Genomic DNA, 17,969 nt, shown 5'->3' with positions numbered 1-17,969 from the left:
CTCAGACTGTTGGAGGGCCGGACTGTTGTGGTGGCTGCCGTTACTGTACAAGGCCGCGGGCCGTCAGTTCTCCGTCTTCTGCATCTCTCTCCCTTCCCCACACCACACACCCCAGCCTGGGAACTCACCTCACCTCGGTATTGCCTCACACTCTGTCTCTGCCGCCTCAGCCCAGTGCCGGAAGTGTGCATTGCTAACGCGAGTTTAGGTTGAATGTCACTTCTGGTCTGATTTTGCCATAACCCGGTGGGCCACATAAACGTCCTCAGTGGGCCGCATCTGGCCCGCGGGCCGTAGTTTGAGGACCCCTGCTCTAGCTAGTAACCAATATCACACATCCCCTTCTTAGGAGCAGTGGTTTCTCTGTATTAAGCTGCAAGAAAATTTGCAAGTGATCTATCCACTCATTTAGCACACGAATAGACACCGTTCTGTACTTCCCTCCAAATGGTGCAATTTACTCAAATCTGCATGCACTGAATACCTCTAAACAGTTAAAAGTGTGCTACGGAATTGCTATTGTATGTGAAGTATCTTACCTAAGGCAACGTGTGTTTAGGGGCTGATTGCTCTTCAGTCCACTTAACAAGTATTCAATATCATCTGTGAACTCTTGATTTTCGCCAAATTCCACTACATCATTGAAGTGCTTGACGTGTTGAACAACAGTGTATAGCTGGAAGACATTTGTTTAAAGCTCGATATTAATGTATCAGCCCACATTTTAACAAAACAGCTTTTCCTTGCAGCATCAAAAATTCATCAACTTTACTTGGGAGGCCAAAGATCTACCTTTTAACAGGGATTTTTTTTTTTACCCTGACACTAGTAGTTCTGCTTTCAATTTACATTCCTGAATCATGCCTTTCCATCTAATATATTGTGGTGAAATGGTAAGTATTCCACTTACTTCTTTGTCTTCTTTCCTACATTTCAAGGCAGTTACTATCTCCTGATAGGGCTGAGTAGGTAACGTCACCGTTTTTATCACTTTGGGAGGTGGTGCAGGAGCTTTAAACACACCATCATCTTTATGAACTGCCTCCTTTGAAGACAGCCTTACCTATTGATAAAAAGTGCTACAGTGGGTAGATGTTTAAGCATAAAGCACCAAATAAAGAACAGAACATTTCATGAGAGTGTCGAAATCTTGAGATTTTCAGAGGCACAGCCTCAGCTCCTCGAAGGTGAAAATTAGATCAGTCATTGCACTTTATACATAATAGATAGATCCAAATAGGCAGCCGTATTGGTCTAAAGTAGTAGACTCCTTTTTTATACCTAATAATCATTAAACATAAGGTGTTTTAGATTTACTGTTTTTAAAGGGCCCCAAGTGAAAAGTACTGTAAAATTTTCCCAGTTCAGTTTAAGAATGAAAATTGAGACTAATGGAATCATTACTGAGTTTCAAAAACCATTTTAAAACACCTCTAGCTGTTAGCTGCTCTCCACTTTTATTTCCCAAAAGCTCCATCCATGCCAAGATTGTCATAGAATCGTCCTCCAGAATGTTCTTTTCCCGAAAGCAATTCTATCTTTCTATTACAGCCAAGAAAAACGAATTCTGCTGACAATTCTCAGCTCTAGTCATCTGTGACAGTATTCTAACAGATACAAATTTTCTGGGGGGGAGGGGGGGTGTCCCATGCCGTATTTGGGTAAAAAACATCTTGAAAATGCTCAACATTGTGAGGCATAGTGACTTTTATTAAAGTCAATCTGCTTTGCTACAGGACTAAGCTTATACTATAGCTGATATTTTGCCCCTCCTTCATATCTTGACACGTTTTATGCACACTGAATTCCACCCAATGGCCAATATGCTCAATAGTCTAGATCCAGAAAATTTTCCACTGACAGAAGGGCACTTCTGCTGCAGGTTTCCTGCCAGCCCCAATGCTGATCTTCCCCCAAAACACTGCTCCTGAAGGATAGAAGACCCTGGGGAATGGCACAAGGGGCAAATCACGTTCCTGCAACAGAAACAGTGGCAGTTACTGCTCCTCTTCTGTTCATGGAAAATTTAATCTTGATCCCAGCCTATGAATTTAAGATGGGGCCATACATATTTCAGTATACTTGTCTAAAGAGGATTTGCACTGGAGTTCGCAGTAGTCCACTCAAACATAATGAAATTTCCTATGCAGACAGTACTTTCGTAACCAAACTAGCATACAAACTCCTCAATATAGCATGTTATGAAGGCACACACATCTGTTCTGCTGCACATGCATCCATGAGCAAGATTCAGCCAGTGTCCTACTGTTCAGTCTCAGCCAGGGCTTTTTGTAGCAAGAACTCCTTTAGGTCACACACCCCTGATGTAGTCAATCCTCCAAGAGTTTACAGGGTTCTTAGTACAAGGCCTACTGTAAGCTCCAGGAGGACTGGCTACATCAGGGGTATGAGGCCTAATATGAAAAGTAGTTGCTGCTACAAAAAAACCCCTGGACCCTCAGCCCTCTTTCCACCACCAGCAAATTTCAGGCTGAACCTAATCAGGATGTTTTCTTGGATGAAAACACAGGGACCTGTCAGTAGTATCTGGCTACGATATTTTCCTCCTATACAACTTGCTTTTATGAAGCCACTAACACATTACACTGAAGGGAAAGACTTAGTTGGCCAGGACAGGAGTGTATTTTGCACTATGAGATATTCTGACAATATTCCTGACTACATGATTATGGGATTGATCAAAAGTTTACGTAACTAACAACTAAAGATTCAGATAGTATCTTTACAGGGGTGGCCAAACTTATTTAACTTAAGAGCCACATTCAAATAAACATCAGTTGTTTGAGAACTGCAAGACATGAACATCAGATGTTTGAGAGCCACAAGACAGGAAGGAAGGAAGGCAAACAGATGGGGAGGAGGGAGGGAGAAGTGGAAAGAAACCAACTCTAAATGCATTCTGCACACTGCCAGCTGGCTTGGCGAAGTGATAAGGAGACAAATGCCAACCAACGGGGAGGTGGGGGCTTTAAGAGCCCACATATAGTATGTGTGAGAGTCACATGTGGCTCCCGAGCCACAGTTTGGCCACCCCTGTTTTAAAACAAGTAACCATGTTTTGGTCTCCAGATGAAACAACATAATCCAATCAGGATGTGTAAGAAACATATAATGACAGGTTTAGGTGCAAAACACAACTCACAGGAGCCAATCAACAACATTACTTCTGCAATCTGGGGAAACCTTCCCTGAAACAACTTCAAGCCTCAAACTAATCCTAGAAAAATGAACAACGGCTGTCATACATGATACAGCCAAGAATGTCAATTGTTTTGCAATCTCAATATTTAACAATGTCTGAAATAATGTTCCTGACATTTTCTACTGCAACTTGCAAACATGTCTATAACTATTTCGAGTATTTAAATTTAGCATCAAAGGAAAGGGGGGAAGATACACTTTACTCACTGGGACACTTGGATTCTTCACCACTTGTCCTGCTGGAAGAGCCTCAGATTCCGGCTGGTTCCAATGTCTAGCATTGTATACCGCTTTTGTTGGCGACTGCAAAGCAGAACAGATGGTCATTTGAACATAGCCATCTCATCATTTACAATCAGAACGCCAGCTTCAAAGCAATCGCGTTTCAAAGCAATTGCCCTCATATCACCCATTTGCACTTCCTCAAAACATTTCATGGATGTTTTCAACTTTAAAATCACCCTCACATCTTTTACTTTTTAAAATTCACATTACAGCAGTACCACCTCCTTCTTTCACTGAAACGCTTTTGTTACAATGGATTGGATCCAAAAGTCATTTTTGCTGGGGGGGGAGGGGGGCTGATTTCTGCTGGTTCTCCCACTGCACATGCCAAGGCAGTTCTCAAGGGTCCCCTGAGCCCCAGAAGCAGCATTTCAGGCAGCTCACTGGGCTGTATTGAGTGGAGAAAAATCAGCAAAAACTGTCCCCTCCCCTCCTTAGCCAAGAATGAGTTATACTAGTAAGAAAATAACAGTTGAGTTCAACCCATTACATTTGTTGCTGCATATGCAAGACATGAGAATCATAAACCGATTCCTTAACGCAATAAAGCTTCTAATGCTTTGCTTGCTTAGCGTTGTCGAATTCGTAATAAACAGTAAATACATGCCTCTAACAAAGACAGATCCAGGTGGACAGTTGTGTTGGTCTGAAGCACCAGAACAAGTTCTGAAGGGGCTGCTGGTCTCAAAATTTGTTCTGTATGCCTCTAAGTGGAACGCAAGTTTTAAAAACCTAGTCTGCATTTAGCATTTGTATCAATTAACATACTCTGACACAATTACTTTTTTAAAAAGAACGCAGCTTATTGATATTGCTTTCTCTGCAAGGTTTAGAAAGCTACTGTGTCACTTCACTGACCAGGAGACCAAATATGACACCCAGGCGTCTTAGGCAGCCATTATTTGGGACTGCTACCAATCCCCTCCTCTTGTAGGAGAAGGAAAAGGTCTTTTTTCATTTGTGCTGAAGTATGGAAATGGAGTCTCCTGATGCTTAGAAGAGATTCCTGCCACTTCTTCCCCCAAACCCTTGTTCAAATGAAGGCTCCAAGAAACTGAGATGCTCAGCAGAAGACCACATCATCATTCACCACTGCTGAGCAGATCGGTGGATTCCTGCTGCTAATTAAACTAAGAAAGGTCACCTCTACTAATAAGCCTTTTAAGAATGCCTTTAAGAACAATGTCTAAAATCACACGCACAAGGTCGTGAGCACTTATACAAAATTCTTCCAGTGTAAAAAGTGATTCAAATCTATTCAGCAGGGTAGAACTGTTTCCACAGTTCTTCACAAACCAGATCCTTCTCCTTTAACATTTATTCTCTGTTGACTTATGATGGTTGGTTGCTATTTGAAATGGGGGCTGGGTGGTTTGCACCACATCCTGTAGCAACATACACTGCGTAAATCACAATTAAGTAAAATCTGTTCTTTACAATCCCATCACTTCTGCATTCGTATTTCTTACCCGATAAACAGTCGTTACCCTGTCCCTGCCGACATCAAGTCAAATGATTTGTTTCCTTATAATATTCAGTTTGGATCTGTGGTTGTTGTCTTTTTTTTTTTTTTTGGGGGGGGGGAGACAGGAAATTTCATCCACTATCATTTTCCTTCATAAAAGGATCCAACAGGGCAGAATATTCTTTCTATTTCTGCTACTACACCCACCTTTTCACAAAAGCACTGATGAAACGACGGTAGACCCATTTCAATGTTACTACTCACCCTCTTTGGTCCACTAAATATTTTTCGGGTGTTTTCCTTAGATTTATCACCTTGGGGGTTTGTGGATTTCTTATTGCTTTCAGGAACACTAGATGAATCTTCTGCAAAATCCAGCAGTTCTGAAAGAGTATGGATAAGATGCAATGTTATTGTAATGTTTCAAATGTGCTTCAAAGAAAGCAGACTTCACCATTGCAGAAGGTGAAAAGTTTCACGCACACTGAGGACTGGATTCAGACTACTGGGAAAGCCTAAGGAACTGTACTTTGAAGGATGACCAATGTTCTCCCTGATTTTTTCCCTCTTAAATGGGGTTTGGCAGTGCAAGATCCTGCATGGCCCCATGCTGCCGCTGAGTGGCCCTTTCTGTGTTAGAGGGAGCAATGAGATGAAAATCACTTGTTTATTACAAAAGCGTATCTATTATACCTGGAAGATATGAATCCACTTTTTTCACAGAATATAATTTTTTCACGGTATTTCAACACTACTCTACCTTCTGCGAGAGGAAACATGGTTCCATCTACCTCCTATTCCTAACAGCAATACTAAAGTTCTGGAAAGATTAAGAAAAACATGGACTTTACAAATTATAATCTTGTTGCAAGCAAAGAACTGCAGAAACTTGCATAGAACAGCCAAAGCTTACAACAGATGACTTGTTCAAGATTCTTTCTTCAGAAAAATAGAAATATTCGTCTGAAGGATTACGTGAGGCTCCAGGGTTTAGGCTTGCCACAGACCATCATGCTGCAAAAGGGACAACTGCATATTCTGAGTTGAATAAAGCAACTGAAAATACAACAGCAATGCCAGCTGACTGATGAGACTGCATGGCTGGGTTTGAAACAGAAATAGCCTATTTAGCCCATGGAATCCACACAGGGGAAGCTGCTCTGTTAAGCAGTTTTACTTACTGCCACATGCAAATGCCACATAAAATTAGCTGATCATTACTGAACCTCTGTCCCTTTCAAGAAAGCTAATCTAGCTGGGGGAACAAGCATCTTAAAAATAATGAGTCTCTGGTACCTTAAAAATGAATAAAATTTGATTCCAGCACAAGTTTTCATAAACCTACAGTCCACTTCTTCAGACACATCTGAAAAAGCAGACTCTAGTCCATGACTCAGAATGCTAGAATAAGATTTTGTTCATTTTTAAGGTGCCATGAATCTTCTGTTTCTGTTGCAATAGAATGATACAACTACCCCTGTGCAATTATAACCTTTTTAAAAATGGTTGTTTCTTACACACTGCACAATATGCAGGAATGTTTTTAAGCTATGTGTTTCTGAAAGTTAGTTTTCCATGTTGAGGACTGTGGCAGAATGTAATGTGAGTAGCTGCAAACAAATAATTATCAATGTCAGTTTCACAAAAAGGTCATAAACATGGAAGCATAGTCCACTTACAAAACTTACTGAAACACATTACATCATATGAAGACAAAGGTCAATCAACGCTGCCTTTTCTTACTAGCCAGGCAATAATGTGCAATCACTACTGACCATTTGCCTCCTCCAAATTATATGCCAATGCCAAAGAACTCAGAGAAAAGTCTTATGTCATATCATAGTAGGCAGAAGAAAAAGAGTCTCTCACACCGCTTTTCATTGCACCAAGGTTAAGCAACATGACATATGAAACCGCTGCACACCTCTCCTAATTAAGAAAAGGAGTTTCTTTGCTGACACCAAAGTTCAGTGTTGTGCAAAACTTCACCTCCCCTCCAAACTCAGCAAAGGAGCCTCACATAGCTCTCCTCAGTAGCTTTCACCTCTGACAAGTGGATTTTTGGAGGCTTGTATACAAACTAAACGGTGCTCACTTGATTTTCATAACATGCATAAGGAGTCCAACACAAATTAGTACAGGGGTGTCGAACTCATTTGTTATGAGGGCCAGATCTGACATAAATGATACGTTGCCATGGTCAGGCCAGGCCACGTGTGTCATAAAATGTAATGCTAGGTAGCAGAGATATAAACTTTATAAAGGACACAAACACAAAGATTTTTTTACATAAAATAAAAACATGCTTAAAACATTAGCACTCTTGCAATATTTTATCTACCATCCTCTGATAACTGCCACCTCTTGCTCTGAATTAGTGCATCAAAATGACTGTGCTGTACCAGTCCTGAATATGCTGTTCAGGTGTGTATCTGTAAACTACAAACCTACTTTTGATTTATTGACATTCATTACAAAAATCTCATGCTCAGTGCTCTGAGCCTAGGACTCAGGGAAAACATGAAATGGCTGGGCCTTGCGAGCTTCTGTACATAAACTGCTTCATGTGCTGGTCAAGAACATGTGAAGGCATCATGAAGGCTATGTGTTTGTCTGCAAAACTTCAGTCCTCCCAGAAAAATGACTGCAACTCCTATGAGGCAGTGCAAGAACAGTGGTTCGTATGTGCCTGCTACCTGGGAAGTCTAGGTTAAAAATCCCCAGTCAGCAAAGGAAATGTGCTGGGTAAACTTGGTCTTGACATACTCTCAGGCTAATCCACTTCACTGACTTGTTATTCCTCATCTATACATTGCTTTCCTACTGAGAAACACTGGATCTTGAGGGCATAAATACGGTGATAAAAGGGGGCCAAACCGTTGTACCCAGGAGAGCCACGACATAACAAGCCCAACAAAATACACACACACTGTAACAAGGTACACAAAAGGTCACACCTTGAATAAAACTTTGCTGGTATTTCTGCTGCACAATTGAGGCAGCCAAGGAAGGGAAGGAACTTCAGCCAATGGAAGGCAAGAAAGGCTTGCCTCTATCACCTCTGCAATTGAGGGAGCCTGGCCTGGAAGCAAGTTCTGGCTCCCTCCCTCCCTCCCCCTTGCCTACCTCTCTCTCCTGTGTGATTGAGTCTGGCAAAGCAAGCTGCAACACAGCAGAAGCAGAACTGGAGAAGCAAACAGGAACCAGCCAGTTACTCAAGGGCTGGATAGGAACCCCATGTGGGAAGAATGCATCCCATGGGCCACATGTTTGACACTCCTGAGTTAGTAGATCAAATAATGAACATAAGACAGAACCTTCTTAAAAGTGGTAATTAATTGCATTTATAATAGGGGGGAAAACTGACGTGGCTATTTAACAGTCTTTGACATACTGAAATTGTGCTCTCACCGCAAAGTTTTAAGAAAATAAACACACTGAAAATACTATATGAGGTATTCAAACATTTATCTGCCTTAGTCATGTGGCATACCACATGAACGTGGGAGGTATGGAAGTGGAAAAAGTGTTGGTTTGGGGCAACAAGTGGGGAGACACGTTGGTGTTCACTATCTGTTTGGTCTCCAACTATCCAGATGAGTGTACAAAGTTTCTCTCTGACTTCCCAACTCACTTGATAACAGCTCGGGAGGGGAATACAGTATTATTTTCTGATTTTAGAGTTGGCTTGCAGGACTCAAAGGTGGCTGACAAAAGCAGATGCCATCTTATCCCCATTAACCCCACCTGAATCTGCAGGCCTCCATCAAACCTAAACTGAAGGGGGGGGCAACTCCCCTTTGGTGAGTGACAAATACAGATAGTAAACAGCCGATTGTATGCATCTTGTAGTGCAGAGGTCCCCAACCACCAGTCTGCGGTCTGTTAGCAACTGGGCCGCACTGCCCCCTTGGGATCTGGCCAGATGAAAGAGACAGCACCAGCCTCACTCTGAAGCTTCCTCTCCTTGCAGGGAAGCCAAATTCGGAGCCAGCCAGAGCAGCTCCGCAGCCCCTTTGGGGGGCAGGGGGCGGCAAAATCCCCAGTGCTGCCAACCCCCAGTCCCTGGAAAAAATGTCTTCCAGGAAAGCAGTCCCTGGTGCCAAAAAAGGCTGGGAACTTCTGTTGTAGTGGACATCAGGGATATGTTGGAACTTATCTAGTATACTCTATGCTGAGCTTACCAGCAAGCAACTTAACTGAGCTCCAGTGATGTGAGGTGAAAATTTTTCTTTTGTAAATACAGTCTTTTTTCATCTATAGCTGTTAGAGCAGATGTGTTGCAAATTAATCATCTTAGACAGGCTAAATGGGTGTGTCACGACTTCTCTTTTAATTGGTGTATAGATAAGATGTGTCTTTAAATTTCTTGTTACTTCTTTTGCTCAAGGTATGTAATGCTGCCACCATGAATTGAATTCCAATTCCATTAATTAACTTTTCCCATAGTATTATGCCCAAGCCCTAAGGCTCCTTCACTGGACTGTGTGGTCCTAAGGATGAGACTCATTAAGATTTTAATAGCATAGGGCTCCAGGTTAATAAAACTTTAAAAGAAGCATATTGGTTTCAAGATTTTTGTAACTTAACTCTTCAGTGAATAAAACAGAGTGTGGGGTATCTCACTCTTTCGCTTCATAAGCACTCCTCACTCTCAAATCCTCCTCTCTCTTCATGTATTTTGTCCAATCTTTATTCTATTTAGCTCAGTTTAATCTCTCTTCTTAACTCAGGATTGTTAGCTTCTGTCTCACACCCTTATACTACTTTGACAGTATTAGGATTTGACTCTATCTAGTCACTAATATGTCCTCTAAAAAGTATTCAACTTTCTTATTAGGGCACTAATTTGGGATTCTAATCAGAAGATTGATTTTTAGATTATGTAGACTGCTGACCAACCACAGCTGACTGTTAAAACTGCTGACTTCTTCTCTTCCCACAAACACCCTTAGCTCCCCCATACACCCTCAGTCACCAACCAATCACCTCACTCACATCCCTCTCTCACTCCCCTTGTTCTTCTGCAGCTTACCATTTAAAGAAACACACTTAAAACTTTGTATCGTTACAGCATGATATAAAAACAAACCTTACTGCTTGCGTGTATTATATTTGCATTCTTTTGTTAATATTATTTGAATCCATTAATTAAATCTGAATTGGAAAATTTCCCCAGAAAACCCACATCACTGCTGAGCTCAAGTGAGGGTGGTTTGGGGCCTGGTGCTAAATGCCCCCTCCTGACAGTATTCTGGGGCACTTTTAGTGCAGCAGTTGACTTGCATATCCAGGATCAGAACTTCAAGGTTACCATAGAGCAGGGGTGGCCAGACTTACTTTATGTAAGAGTCACATAGAATAAACATCAGATGTTTGCGAGCTGCAAGACATGATCATCTGATGTTGGAGAGCCGGGAGGGAGAGGTCAAAAGACAGCAAAATACATTCTCCAAGCTGCTGGCTTGGTTTGGAGAGTTGATTTAACAAGACAAAATGCTTTCTCCAAGCTGGCCAATGACAGGGCCGTGGGGGCTTCAAGAGCCACGCAATGTGTGTGAAAGAGCCACCCCTGCCATAGAGTAAGCCCAGGTTATTATGATTTGATTTGTATCCCACTCACCCTGTGTCCACGACAATGCATGTAACAGAACATAAAGTTGGATCTATTTTTCTGTACCAAGCAGGTTTCTAGCAATCTGTGGAGCGGCCTTGAAGTAAATACATTATCAGCTTAAGGCACACTGATGGTATCCTTCCCTTTTCCACAGTGGAAGAACCAGATCAGAACAACTTGCCTCTGAAGACTAATGTATCCAACAGGTTTCAAGAATACTCTGGGATTTTTGAGAATGTTACTAGTAACTCCATGGAGGTTCTGTTAAGCAGTGCTTATTTTGTACCAGGAACTCCTTTGCATATTAGGCAACACCCCCGATGTATCCAATCCTTCTGAGGTTTACAGTAGGCCCTGGACTACGAGCCCTGTAAATTCTTGGAGGATTGGCTACATCAAGAATGTGTGGCCTAATATGCAAAGGCGTTGCTGTTACAAAAAAAAAAAAGCCCTGCTGGGAAGTACAAAGACTGGCTGGCTCAGGGGACAATCAACAGGGTCACACACACTCTCGATCTAACAGAGGTGCAGTTCCCGGATTTTCTGAGGAATTAAAGAGAACTCAGAGATGTCTAGAGTAAGGAAGAAATGTCCTATGGTTCAGAACAGCTATCTAGTCCAGCACTCTGTTTCACAAAGTGGCCAGCTAGGTATGTTGGAGGGTCAACAAACAAGAGCACAGAGGGCAAGGTCTTCCCTTGATGTTGCCTCTCCTAGAGTATGCCATAAAATTCATCTGAAAACCTGCAAGATAGCAGTGATAACTGCAAAAGGCAATTTTCCTCTGTTCCCACAGCATGTCATGAATCCTGGCTAGCTAAATTATTCAATATTGTATACAGTTTGGCTCCCAGGGCAGAACTTATGGAGGAAAATAACTCAGCCACTCAGGGAATTACTAGGGACAAAATACGTAATCAATTTATTTTTTCTTATTTTAAACCATGGAGTCACTTCTTTAAAAAAACTGTGCAACCAAAAACTGTGATACAATCACAGAGTTGGAAAGGACCTCCAGGGTCATCTAGTCCAATCCCTGCACAATGCAGGAAACTCACAAATAATTCCCCCTAAATTCACAGGATCTTCATTGCTGTCAGATGGCTGTCTAGTCTGTTTAAAAACCTCCAAGGAAGGCGAGCCCACCACCTCCCAAGGAAGCCTGTTCCACTGAGGAATCGTTCTAACGGTCAGGAAGTTCTTCCTAATGTTGAGCCGGAAACTCTTCTGATTTCATTTCAACCCATTGGTTCTGGTCCTACCGTCTGGGACCACAGAAAACAATTCCACACCATCCTCTCTATGACAGCCCTATAACTACTTGATCGTATCACCTCTCAGCTGCCTCATCTCCAAGCTAAACATGCCCAGCTCCTTCAACCTTTCTCCATAGGTCTTGGTCTCCGGACCCCTCACCATCTTCGTCGCCCTCCTCTGGGCCCATTCCAGCTTGTCTACATCTTTAAGATGTGGTGCCCAAATCTTATTCCTTCTTCTCAATGCTCACCCGAAGTCACAGTATTTGCAAGTAACCTTCTGAATTCTGTTACTCCTTTAGATTAGGACACCCCTTTTTCTCCCCCCCCCAAATAAAATGCTGGAAGGATGTGTTTGCTTAAATATTACAACAATTAGTCATGGCAGCAAAGGTTGTTTAGCACAGGGTTGATTACCCCTAATAATCTGCTGGTCAGTTATTAACCAATCCTTAAGTATTTAAAACATTTAAGCGAACAGTAACGAAGAAGAAAATTATTGCAGACAGCTATCTTGGTGCACTAGGAATAAAAACAACAACAGAAAGTATTATCTTTATTAGGATTATTTAAACCACAGAGCAAGCTTCCAAGTTTACCAGAACCTTTCTTTGACTGGTGTGGGGGGGGGACTGTTGGGAATGATATAACATTCCCATACTTAAAATACAGCAGAAATGATGTTTTTATTTTTTCCTGAAGAGGTAGTGTAATTTTTTTTCTGAGTAAATAAACATTCACCTTAGATGAGAATGGCCTTGGTGTGGCAAAGACCTCACGTTGCACCAAAGGCCATTGGAGTAAGGATGCAATAGCTACTCACACTTCAAAACCACAATAATATCAACTAGCTTAAGGCAACTATTGAACAAATAGAATAAACTATGCTCTGTAGCTTATTGAAATGAGGAGGGCAGAACAGGTTCTCTGAATTATACTGCAAGACAAAGTATCGTATTCCAAATCAAGGGGGAAAATATGTGGGTCCCTAATTCTTGCATATGTGAAGAAGGGTTTTTATTCTTATCACCTGTAGTCCATGCTGTGATTAAAAAGGGAGGCCACCACTTTTACAAGAGAATAATGTACTTCAGCAAACACGAAAGGTGATCTGGTAATAACCTAGATCAGTAATTCAACTAAGAGCATTAAATATCAAGTTTTGACTACATGCATTCAATATTAAGATCTTGTACTCTCAGTACCGAAGAAGTCTACTTCTAATGATGATACTTTAATTGCAGAGTGGTCCATCTTTATAGGCAATTCTAGCGTTCTACAAAAGGCAATTTGGAACACTTTGGTTTAACATTGCATGATTTCACAGCTTTGGGAGAGAGGGGAGAGACACCCTCTACATCAAGACACTTTGGTTTTTAGCTATCCTTGAAATCAGTTTTAAGAGAGGTCAGTATGCAAACCATGTGAACGCATGCAAAAACGAAAATATTGTGGGGGATTGGAAGAGCACTCAAAAAAGCCTCCAAGGAAGTATTATTTTGGGGTGAGAAAAACTTTGGATTACATTTCATTGTATTATTGTATTTCACTCATTCCAAGTGTGCAGCGTGAAAAATTTTCCCACTGGAAAAATTAGAAAATTTTGGGGAACACTGAAAAAAATCTTATACTGTAGATATATGCAACATCTATATTTTTGTTTAAATGTTAACAATGTTGACAACAGTTAGTGTTATAATGTATTTAACAACAGTGTGTGCATGATTAAAGAGGACAATGTTTCCCCCGCAGCTCCAAAATGTCCACATATTTTACATCCCTAGTAAGGATTCTGAGTGATGGTAAGAAATAAGAACTTGGCTCACATTCTTTTTAGTTGTACTTTCTTCAGTAATTTAACACTAGGCCACACAACAGGACATTTTTAAGGCTATGGGTTGCTCCAGTGCCCATTGTGGCTCAACAAGGATACAAGAGCTTTCTAAATGAAATTGGAATAACTCTGCCTTGTTTGTTTTTCAGGCTATGTCAGAGAACCAAAAAGAGAGCTATTAACTCTGTAATGTCTCCAGGGAATCCAGATTCATCTCTGTTGTAGTCAGCTCTTAATCTCTACCAGTTATTCACTTTAATTTCATCTACACTGTGATTAATTCAGGTCGCTAAAGGATCTATAACCTGTTCATCTTGTCTGCTTTGCTTTTCATGCACTTCATATGCTTTACTCCAGTGGAGTCACACTGCGGTCTGCCCTCTGACATGTTGTTGGCAGCTTAGCTTTTGGGGAACACGTAGCCAATAAATAAAATTATGACATCAACTTCCATTTGTTTCTCATGGTAAGACAGAAGAGTTTCTAATGAAATAAGTTCCCTTCTGTTGTTTTATATACATATATATATTAGTGTATACGTATTTATTTTATTCAAAAGGTAAAATTTCACCATAACTTTAATACTATAAAATATATTTAAACCCACCGGAATACTTAAGCAAATTAGCTGCAACATTAAAACACTTACAAATAACATCAGAACAACTGATTTAAAAGGACAGCAATAACATTATTCAATTTAACAAAACAGAAGCTTATAAAAGTTAAAAATATTAAAAGTTTAAACATTTTAGAAATAAGACAGCAAATTCAGGAGTAACACAACCCACAGAAATCAATGAGAAAAAACCTGGGGAAAATGCCTTCATATTGTGCCACAAAAAGAATATGGGAATAGCACTCCAAAGAAGCAGTACCAGAACCCAAAGGGTAATCCTTAGTAGCCACCCAATTTATGTTCCTTCAACTTCAGAATTAAAGCAGGGCCTGTGAATATAGTATCAAGCCACTCAGAAGGCAAACAGAGGTTCTCTTTACAAATGTGAGGGATTCTTCAGGTAACCTCAGAGTATGATTCCAGAGTGTTGTTTCCTAAGCCCTCTTAACACATGCAGAGAATCCAGAGAAGTGTGTTTGAAGGTAGTTTATAACTTGCTTTTTTCATCATGTGCTTGAAGTTCACTGAACTCAAATATTGCACCTTTTAATGTGTTAAAACATAAAATCCATTTCCCTATACTTACCACTAGACACCTAATAGCGGCATTTTCTTTTTTTCCAGAAAGGCAATTACCATGTGAGATTTAAGCACAAGCTCAAGAGGCTTTGATTTCCAGGACAGCCTCACATATGCTACAATGAATAACAACATCAAGATCCTAATATTTTGCTGAGGCTTCATATCTTTTGAAGGCTGGCAGCAGCAGGTGTCAAGCGAAGAACCAGGAAGAGAAGAGGACATCTATCCAAACCATGAGCTCCAGGGTTCGTGATTTTAACAAGCAGATTTAGCAAAGCATTTATGACATTTTATGCTTCTATCCTGGCTCCAAAATATACAATGCATTTCACACTTTAGTAACAGACACTATAGATAACTGTGCAGCCTTATTATATAGTACAACAAACAAGTTTTAAAGCTCTTCTCAATAAGCAATGTTTGAAGGCCTTTGGGGGTGGGGTTGCTAGGGGACATAACAAGAGCACCTGACAGTGTCTCCCCAAACCATATTGGGTGCTTATAGGAGCTTGGGAATTCAATCTAAACTCTAGCAGTAATTGTGCTATCAAATATCTGAAGGAGATGAGCTTTAAAACTGATTCTAGCTACTTATCAAGTTAGAGAAAACTCATTTTAAAAAACGATGTTAGCATCTGAGAAGAAACACCTAGACTTTGTTGTTGGCTTAAAAATCAACTCTCACTTTGAAAGAGGTGAAGAGAGACAAAGCAACCTCTGTTTTCCTTGGGTGTGTTCAAACACTAACCGTGGCCGACCCCCAAGCCCTGATAAGCTTGTGGGCCAAACTGGGCTAAAGCGTTCCCAAATTTCAACGCGTTCTTCTCTCCTTCAAAAAGCCATACCCTTATAAAACGCCTATTGTAAAAGAAGCAACAATGATGCTTAACTGATCCTTTCATGTTTATGCAAATAATATTTAAATATGATGCATAACTCAGAGCAGGCTCCCCAATTGTATGTAGTCCCATGAGTTGAGAGATCACAACAGTATTTTTTTTTTCAGTGTAGTTACTAGAACTGCACAAAAATGTGAATAGATCTGGATATTTTCAGTAAAGATGATGATGATATTGGATTTATATTCCGCCCTCCACTCCGAATCTCAAGAGCGGTTCACAATCTCCTTTATCTTCCTTTCCCACAACAGACACCCTGTGAGGTGGGTGAGGCTGAGAGGACTCTCACAGCAGCTGCCCTTTCAAGGACAATCTCTGCCAGAGCTATGGCTGACCCAAGGCCATTCCAGAAGCTGCAAGTTCTCCCAGATAAGAGTCCGCACACTTAACCACTACATCAAACTGGCTCTAAGGGCAAAATAACGTGAGCACTTACTTCTCAGCTGCTGCTTAACAGTAGCCCAAGGAGGCAGCCTCAACCTAATCACACAAAGGCTCTGGCCAGGCACTCAGTCCTACAAGTATGAGGATGCTGGCAGCTGTAGCCATTACGTGGGATTACTTTAAGCAGCAACCGTGTGGCAAGTGCTCATTTAACTGAACCCTGATGGAATGTAGACCAGAAACAATTCCATTGCAACACTTCCCTCTACTCTGTTTCTTCTAAACTTACTATACTGATAAGAAAGTTTTAAACTATGCTGCAAAACAAAAACAAAAAACCCAGAAGAAAAGCTTAAAAACAATCTCCTGCATTTTAACATCTTGGTGCCAATAGAGATACCCAGCATAGGATTTAAAGTTTACAAACTAGGATACAGCTCAAAAGCCTTTTGTTCCACCTTAATACAAACAGTGGTTCATTTTTATGTTAAGAAATGTGTTACTCGCATCAGTTAGAATTAGATACATGACTTGACATGTGGTTTTATCTGTTAAACTACGCAACACCAGCCACAAATTAGCCTTACCTGGATTAGCGCTTGACTGGCTGTCCTGTGAATAGTTTTCACTGCCATCGGAACTGGACTGAAGTAAGGTCGAAGATGGTGCAATTCTGCTTCTTTTCTTATTAGCTTTTCTTTCAAACAGACGGTCTTCATCATCATCCTCACTTTCACTCAAGTCATCAAAACCAAAGTATTTAATTTTATAGTTTGAGCTTCCAGATGTTCTAGAGCCTCCTTCACCATCCCCTCCTTCATCGTTGTCATCAAACCCAAAGAACTCCAATTTCACATCTTTTTTGGATTTGGTATTGCTAGGTCGAAATCTGGTCGTAGTCTTGGTTGTAGCCATGTCAGCTTTCTTTCTAAGACGTCCTGCTTCTCCCAGATCAGTAGGTGCAGCTGGAGCAAATTCATCAATACGCTCCATAGTATCTTGAATAGTAACATTACATACCGATAAGCATGATGGATGGAGAACAGTGTAGTCTCTAGTCCGTCCTCTAAAACTGGTCCCACTACTTAAAGCAACTTTTCTTACTGGGTTCGGACCATCAGTATTTGAGTCACTGTTTGCTTTGGCAAGAGGTTGAACAGCATTTTCAAAACTTGTTGCCCACTGTGATTTTGTTTTGTTGGATCTACAATATGTCCGACAATTGCTTGGCCTGAGAACGGTTTGCATCAGTTCTTCACTAATAGCTTCCCTTGGACTTTCAACGTCTTCTTTGACTAGATCATCATCCTTGATTTTTATCTCTGAAATCGGTTCATTATCAAAACCTAACAGATATTCGCCTCTTCGGGTGTCCTCATTCTCATCTTCCCATTCATACAAGCCAGTTATTAAGGATCCTTTTGTATGTGACACTTCTGCTAAAGAGTCTTTCTTCCCAATGTGGGAGTCCCAAGAATCATGAGCATCCTTGATCTCAATGCTGTACCCAGAGATTTCTGCTGTGTGAGGATTATTGTCTTCAGCATTCTTATGGATGAAGTGACTGTTCTCATTATCCTCATTGAAATTCTGTACTTTGTCTACAAAAAAGACAAACACTGAAATAAATACAACTCACACGGAAAAAGCCCAAACCTGACAGCTAACAGCATTTCCTCCTTCATCTATGAAGCAGTAAACATTGAAATGGTCAGAAAGTGTTCAACAAATCACTTCGTCCAGTCCATGTATTAAGCCTGTGTACAGTACTATTATGAAATGCTGAGTGCTTGTCAAAAAAGTGAG

At 40.9% G+C, this 17,969-nt stretch overlaps 1 protein-coding gene across 2 annotated transcripts in view; it reads right to left on the bottom strand.

Annotated features, from left to right (window-relative positions):
* The window catches only part of WAPL (WAPL cohesin release factor), a 58,724-nt gene that overhangs the window by 24,834 nt on the left and 15,921 nt on the right, over window positions 1-17,969 (bottom strand). For both annotated transcript variants that reach the window (XM_060241065.1, XM_060241063.1), the window contains 5 exons: window positions 16,751-17,764; window positions 5,237-5,355; window positions 3,430-3,525; window positions 911-1,063; window positions 540-676 (listed from right to left, as the gene is read on the bottom strand). In XM_060241065.1, coding sequence (XP_060097048.1) covers window positions 540-676; window positions 911-1,063; window positions 3,430-3,525; window positions 5,237-5,355; window positions 16,751-17,764 — 1,519 coding nt within the window. The remainder of the gene's footprint in view (window positions 1-539; window positions 677-910; window positions 1,064-3,429; window positions 3,526-5,236; window positions 5,356-16,750; window positions 17,765-17,969) is intronic.

This window comes from Heteronotia binoei, chromosome 6 (genome assembly GCF_032191835.1).
Source record: "Heteronotia binoei isolate CCM8104 ecotype False Entrance Well chromosome 6, APGP_CSIRO_Hbin_v1, whole genome shotgun sequence".
In the NCBI taxonomy this organism is placed as follows: domain Eukaryota; kingdom Metazoa; phylum Chordata; class Lepidosauria; order Squamata; family Gekkonidae; genus Heteronotia; species Heteronotia binoei.
The sequence above is the reverse complement of the archived record's forward strand: the minus strand, read 5'-3'. Positions and strand labels throughout refer to the sequence as shown.